Below are 7,791 nucleotides of genomic sequence, written 5' to 3' on the forward strand. Positions count from 1 at the left end.
GTGATAAGCTGTATGTTTTATATTTAATTAACGTATGATCTGATTAGTCGACTAATCGAATAAATAATTGATGATTAATCGATTATAAAAATAATCATTTGTGGCAGCCCTAGTGTGAACACACACTCTACACCCTGCACACACACTTGTTCTTCTATCCTCATGGGGACTTTCCAACTGTCCCCTCTGTGAAGCAAAAACATGCGCACACACACGCGCTCTGGCACACAGTGAATCAAACAAGTTTTTTTTAAACCAGAGTCAGAAAACCTTTTTTCCTTATTAACTGTGGAAATGATACGAGGATGGTTGCTTGCTCTTAAGTCTCAGTAGTAAAGTCCATCTTAGAGTCTGGTTCTTCTCTGAGGCAGATCATTCCAGCAGGAATGTATGGCAGGCTGCTTTTACATATAATCGGCTTCACCACAGTTACCGTATTTATTCATGTATAATACGATCATCATTTTTTGATCTTAAAAAGCATAAAAATCTAATTATCGGTACCAATAACCCGTGTATAATACAACCCCCCCCCCCCACTTTATGGATGATTTTTAAGTTAAAATTTCTGATATTATTCATGAATAAATACAGTACGTTCCAGGTTCTCAAAATGGTTTTATGAATACAGCTTAGTTTTTTTAGTGAGAGATACATAAAATTCAATTAATACAAATTAAATTTAAGACTTTTTCATGTTATGTTATTTTCATTATTTTAAAAAGCTTTTTCTCATTTATTAAATATTAATAATATTTCTGCTGTTAATCATAATTCTCTGTTCATCATTCTGGTTTAGCCAAGACCAAAGATCCTGAAGGCCAAACTACAGGAGTCGTCTATCTGAAGACAGGTGTAGTCTAAGACAAAACCATGTTTATAAAATGTTCGACCCTTAAACATTTGCACTTAAAACTTATTTTTCTTTCATTTCATTTATCTGGAGATGTTTAAGATAAAACTTCAGGTCATAGAATCACTTTAAAATTACAGTAAGTTATACGTCTACAATTCTGGTTCAAATATAGAACTTTATTTTTGCTGGATTGTTACAAAATTATTTGTGAGTTAATATTGCCTTAAGGGACAATGATTTTTAAAAAGCGAATCATTAAAACATCAATGTTAAATGTGATGCGTTTGCAAATTTGGGTGCACCTAAGGAAAAATGTTAGGCGTACCGGTGCAAAATGTTAGTTTAGAGCCCTGCATAACATGACAATATGGCAGCTAGCAAAGAGGATCTACTTCTCAAAAAAGGCACTGTTTCTTCACTTTTCTGGAACTGGTCAGGTTTTGCAACCTCGGACTTGGAGCAACAAATACTTCACTGCAAAATCTGTTTGAAGGCTCTTGCTACAAAAAGCAACACCTGAAACTGAGGCCCTCCGTTAAGTGGGAAACAAAATCGATAAAAAGTGAAAACCGAATTTGGGATGTAAAAAAAAGGTGGTTTTTTTTGGGGCATATCACCCAGCCCTAATGGGGACTAAAGGGCTCGACACACGGGAGGCGACGTCGCTCGCTCTCCATTCATTTCCTATGGAGCCTGTGCGGTGAGGCGACAATRWCTTGCCCTCCTCCAGCTAAGTGACCGGTGAAAATAGTGCATGTGAAATTTCGCGCTCGTACACGTANATAGTTTAGTTATGATGTAAACACAATAAAAATTAAACCAAGATTTATAATAATTATCATTTGATCCATACATTGGTAATGTCTGACTGGGCCTCGTGTCACTTTATGCTCAACAAATTGGGCCCCGAGGTCAAAAAGGTTAAGAACCCCTGATTTAGACCAAACTGCACTTCCCTCTGTTTGCACAGAGTTTGTTCTTGTTACAAAGAAATGGTTGTATTTGTTAAATGTTCTTGAATCATGAACCGTCTCGTGGGGATGCAGAGAGCATTTCCTTCCACACACTCCTCCCAGCTGTGTGTATATTTGTGTTCTTAGGGAGGGCCTCTTCCTCAATGCTGCATGGGCTTTTATGTTGTCTGAGCCCCAAGGTATCCTCTTCTGGCTATACAATAAGCTGATAACATACACTGCAGTGTAACTGATGTCTGAACAGTTGTATTTCTGTAGATAATGTCTCTGACAAAGAGTTGCTCTGTTTTCATACTGCAGGAGTGCTCCCATTTAGACCATTATGTAACCAAATTGTTTTGATATTTGTTAGACAGAAAACAGATTCTGATTCATACATTTTGTTCCAAAGCAGGTGCATCAATATTTGTGTTTAGATCATTTGAGAAGATAAATAAAACTGATGGTACTTGATATAAAAAATGTACAGTACATTGACCGTTTTATTTAATTGTAGTTTTTACTTCTATTTAGACATCTTCAAAAAGGGTACTTTTAAATTTTCATTTCTTTCTAAAATACTACTTTTTCTAACGTTTCCATATTTGTTGATAGTTGACAACTCTTCTGCAACTGCAGAAGACATTAAGATAAGATAAGATAAGATAAGATAAGATAAGATAAAACTTTATTGATCCCACAGTGGGGAAATTTGCACATTACAGCAGCTCAAAACTGGACAGGGTGAGATAGAATAAAGAAAGAAAAGTAAAAGAAAAACAGAAAAACAGTCCACCCAGCAATTGAACAGCTTTAGCAGATGGATATTTAGGCAATTTATCAGTCTTTCATGTAGTTTTAGGGAAATGTATTCAGTTATCCTACTGTCCTCTCACGTTTCAGTTAGGTGGAGATCCTGGACTTTGACTGCATGTTGTCTCTACTTTGGCTTCATCCTAGTTTTGTATGAGAGTTCTTGTGGTTTGTTCAGATGAAGTCATGCTCCCATGTTGTTTTTAGAAAGAAGACGCTTTTTTTCTGCAACCCTTCCAGACCAGATTTTACTGCTGATGTAGCTGTTTGGTTTAGCTTTTTAATGTTCTTCACTTGTTCATTCCCACATAATTGCTTTTCTCTTTTTCTGCAGTTTGACGACATCCTTAACCCGCCTCCTGCATCCCTCAGGAAGTTCAGTAACCCAGAGCTGACTCATGGATTAAGTCTTGCTCTCAAGCTAAAACTGCATCTCACTGAGGGTGATAAACACCATCGTCGGAGGAGTCTAGGTGGTGGTCTCACAGGTAGCTTTTTTCATTAAGTTGTATATTTATGTATATATTTACTTTTTAAAATTTAAACCCATTGTAAAAGTGTCATTCAAAAAATGTAATTCTGAATAATGTAGCAGGAACCCACTTGGATTTCTTCTCAAAACTTTATTCTTGTTTCTGACGCCAATCGGTTTCACAGCTACACAGTAGACAGACAGAGAAAAAAGGCCTTCATCGTCTCTGAAACCTAAAAACCAGCAGATTGTCCCAGACTGCTCCAAGCAGAGACTCTTAACAACTTCTACCCATATCATAATGATTCAACCTTCTAACCTCTTCAGGCTCTCCTGGTTCCACCCCTGAAGGTGGTAACTTTAACGTCGGACGTCAGAACGTAACACATGATGACACATCAACTCTCATTCTCTGCTTTTAAACTTATGACTGCAATGATCAGAAAGTATAAAAATACAAAACTGGATCTAACAATCAATCATTTACAAAATTTCCTTCACTAGAGTTCAAGGAAGTTACAGATTCACACATTTGTATTTGTTTGCTGAGAGGTTTAAAGGTTTGATGCCCCGAGAGGCTGTTTTATGGGCTTTTATTTAGTTCATGTTTAAAGGTATCATATAATAAGAAAACATTTTATAAACATGGAAGTGATCAGATCTGATATTGTTTTTTTTTAAACACTGGTTTAACTTCATTTTCCTTCTGCAGCTGTAAAAAATATATTGCAGTGGTGGAACTCAAAGGCTGAGGAAAAAAAATCAATATTTATACTAAATAAATTATCTACAGATCAGGTATCATGTCCCATTTAAAAAAAAAAGTTTGTTTTGTTGAAAACATATGCCACTTATTCACTTTTAAGGGGCATTTTATACAAATCCAAAACCTAATTACTTTAAATTATATTCAGGTAGAAAGGTGTTTTGACTTTTAAGGCTTTTAAACATAGACAGCAATGGCTAATTATTTGGTATTTCTGGAAGGCTCATGATTAACAGATCCTGCTGTGAATATGTTTCAAGACATGTTTTAAAGTTAAACTTTATTTTCTACAAACTATCAGTAAAATAAAGAAAAGTTTACCAGCGAGTGTCTTGAAATGCTTTGGTTCATTTTAACACAATCTATTTATTTGTACAATTTGTACAGAATTTCATTGGTACCACTTTACAATAAGGCGTCCTTTTATAGATGGCTTATAAATACTTTATAGATAAGTTATTAATTCATCTGTAAACACTTTATAAATCATTTATAAGTGTTTATATGCATTAATTAGGGATGAGAAAGAGATAAAACTGTCTGGTTTCCTGCCAAATAGTGTGCCAAATCTGTTCATGTACATATTACATTTAAGGTGCTATATTAAAAATTTCAGACCAGGTTTCTACCTTGTTTGAAGCATACTCTCCTCTCATTGGTCAGTCAATGAAACCCTCGCTGATTGGTTGTACGCTAAGCGACAGCGACAAAAGTTGAACATTTTTCAACTTTAATATGTCGCGTCGCAAGCTCGCGTGTGCACGTSTACGTGTACGAGCGTGAAATTTCACATGCACTATTTTCGCCGGTCGCTTAGCTGGAGGAGGGCAAGCGATTGTCGCCTCACCGCACAGGCTCCATAGGAAATGAATGGAGAGCGAGCGACGTCGCCTCCCGTGTGTCGGGTTTCACCCTGGCTGCGATGGCAGCCGTTAATCGCTGTAGTTTGTCGCCCCCTGTGTGTCGAGCCCTTAAGTAGGCCTGGCCATTCTCTCTATGGGTAACTCCAGGGAGGAATAAGATCCAGCCCTTTAAAGGAGAACCCATGCCATGTGTTGAGGTGAGCCCGACTATCAGTACCTCTCTAATTCACACACAAGCCCAGAGTCAGAACAAGGTCCTCCACTTTCAAATACCACCCACAGAGCTTTGCACCCGGTCCATATGGACCCTCCTGGAGGTGGTGGGCCCACAGGAAGGCAAACCCATGTAGGTCATTTAAGATGAGCCAAATGGAGTGCCAACACCAGGTGTTCACTGACAAGCCCCTCCCCCAGGCTTAGCTGCAGGGTGGGACTGGGACCCTCCACTTCAGGGTGAGGGACATTGAGCTTCTTGTTGTCCTCTGTCCAGTTAAGAATTAAAAATAGTTGATGTTGTTGTTTTTCCTGGACTCCCAGGAACAATTGTCCCAAACAGCATAAGCACAAAACCCATCAAAAGGTGGAGACACGTTTTATAAAACTATGCGTTAAAGATAAAAAAATAAAAGAAAGGGAGGCCTATGTGTATTTAATGCCGTTCATATATTCAACTTTTAAACCGGTTTAACACCTAAACATGATCTCATCAGAAAGTATGGACCTTTGAACTCAAAAACAGAAGGGACAAAGTATGTAATTTATTTTAATACGATCACAAAGTTGAGATTTCTTACTGTGTTTCTTTTCATACAAAATTATTTTCCTTGAGTTTCAGTTTCCTTTCTGCAGAACAAGTCCATGTAACTTTATGACTTAAGATTACAAGTTACTTCTGACACACTGGGACCAGTAAGGTGACTTTTCATTAGGTAACTTACCAGCACATCGCGGATAATGTTAAGTTATTGTTTTGTTTACGTGTTTAATCTTACTCAGACTATGTTCCAACAATAACCAGTTATTACTTACTGTGGATTTCGCGTCAATAGCGGAGAAAATCCGCAGTATTCAGATAGCTGGGGTTAGCTTCTGTAGCTAGCGCTACCGTCACAGTGGGTGTCGTCCTCCTGTTTTATTCTATTTATAAAGAAACTCTAACAAATTGCTTTCTTAAATAAGTGTTTTATAAATCAAGAAACAGACTTTAACTAGCTTTTACTTGTAGTTTGTTAAGAAACGCTGTCAGCTACGACACGAGTATCAGAACTAAGATGGTGCTACTGGGTAGACTGGTGCTGAGGAAGAAAATGGAGAATGTCCTCTGATGCGTTCACGTAACCTCGGAAATGAAACTTATTAAAACGAGAACTTTTTTTATTAAACAACAAAGAACACACAAAATAATACAATGTACAAACAATAAAGGCGTATTAAAAAAACAAACTTGCATATAAGAGAAAAGCATGGGTGCAAATAAAGATAAGAAGTGAAAATATAAGAAGGAACACAAAAAAAAGGCTACGGTGTAGATATTAAATCATACTCTTCAATTAAAGAGCACAGATTGTGGGCATGTTTAGTGTGCATCACTTTAAGAGAARTGCAGTACAAAATAAYGTCATTGTGAAAATGATAGAAATMTGGTTTAACCTTAAGATATTTAGCTTTATGGATGAAAAATTTCCCCAGAATGATAATAGTGTTGATGAGAAAGTCACTGTTGTTATTGTCCATAATAAGTCCATAAATTATATTGTTTTCAGAGAACATTTGGAGACTGGGGATTAAAACGAGAACTTGAAACTTTGCTTAAAACTTTCGTAACCCAATTCGTTTGATCAGACAAAGACAAAAAATGTACGGTCTGACGTATTCTGCCTTTTTAAATAATGTTAAATGAGAAGGTTGACGTTAACAAACCAAATCCGTATTACTGTTTTTAAAACTCGGCTTTTGTGTTTGATTTCTTGTTTTTCCCCTGATTGAAAGTCAGATATCGTAATTTTCTGATGTCCGCGAACGTAGCGCAGCGATTTACGTCAAGACGTTGACAATACGCAACTTCCTGTTCAGGTTTTGTTGATTTTTTTTTAATGAACATGGCTGCTGTGGCTGTGATAGAAACTTCTCCAGACAAAGACGCTGTTGCTGAGGGGCTGCTCGACCTCCTCAAACCTGCAATCCAGCAGCTGGATCTGCATGTCCACTCGGTCAGGTAAACAACGCTTTTCTTTACGTCCTGAACTGTCGCACGACTGTCACGTGATAGGTTTTTTGGGGAGTGTTGTTTTTAAATGCACCTGCTCATCTGCTGATTCACAATCAGCCAGTTTTGTCTGTTTATCTTGAGCATTGTTGTTTGTGTTTGTTCTTTGCAGAGAAAGCCAGGTGGAGTTAAGAGAACATATAGACAATTTAGCCACGGGTAAATAATGGTTGTCTGACAGTTTAATTTATGTTGTTTATTTATACCAACACATGAAACTCTAAAATAAACCTGCAATCAATAAAGTGGTTCTAACTTGGTCATGTTTGATGTTCTGTCCTCAGAGTTATGCAGGATAAATGAGCACCAGAAGGTGGCGCTAGACCTGGATCCTTATGTGAAGAAGCTGCTGAATGCCAGGCGTAGAGTGGTGCTGGTCAACAACATCCTGCAGAATGCTCAGGTCAGTGAACCAGGCTCTGGGTTGACTCATTAGTTCTTTTTATAGTTAAAATATTCTGCTTTCATGTAAATTCACCTCAGCTGATCCCGCACACTTTTAATATTGGCCTCCTAATTAATACTCAGTAATTATTTCCTGAAAGTACACTTGAAATCTGTCCATTGAGGAAACATTTTACTAACTCACAAAGCAAATAATGGGAAATTTTAAACCATAGAACTTGAACTATGAATGTTGGGGAGCAGTCTGAGCTACTACCACACCAAATCTTAGCTCAATATTTGTCAAAATAACTGAGTTACAGCGGGTAAAATAAGTATTGAACACGTCACCATTTTTCTCAGTAAATATATTACTAGAGGTGCTAATGACATGAAATTTTCACCAGATGTCGGTAAC

General features: G+C 37.3%; 2 protein-coding genes across 2 annotated transcripts in view; one reads left to right on the forward strand and one right to left on the reverse strand.

The window, feature by feature from the left end:
- Positions 1–6,030, reverse strand: part of chtopa (chromatin target of PRMT1a) — a 21,469-nt gene extending 15,439 nt beyond the window's left edge. Inside the window, exon 1 of the mRNA XM_014004854.1 lies at positions 5,753–6,030. The gene's annotated coding sequence lies outside the window, so the exon portion shown is untranslated. The remainder of the gene's footprint in view (positions 1–5,752) is intronic.
- Positions 6,031–6,833: 803 nt separating this feature from the next.
- Positions 6,834–7,791, forward strand: part of snapin (SNAP associated protein) — a gene marked incomplete at its 5' end in the record, with an annotated part of 2,692 nt that continues 1,734 nt past the window's right edge. The window contains 3 exon segments of the mRNA XM_014004857.1: positions 6,834–6,938; positions 7,102–7,148; positions 7,274–7,392. Of these exon segments, the coding sequence (XP_013860311.1) occupies positions 6,834–6,938; positions 7,102–7,148; positions 7,274–7,392 (271 nt within the window).

Source organism: Austrofundulus limnaeus, unplaced genomic scaffold, assembly GCF_001266775.1.
Source record: "Austrofundulus limnaeus strain Quisiro unplaced genomic scaffold, Austrofundulus_limnaeus-1.0 Scaffold27, whole genome shotgun sequence".
Lineage (NCBI taxonomy): Eukaryota > Metazoa > Chordata > Actinopteri > Cyprinodontiformes > Rivulidae > Austrofundulus > Austrofundulus limnaeus.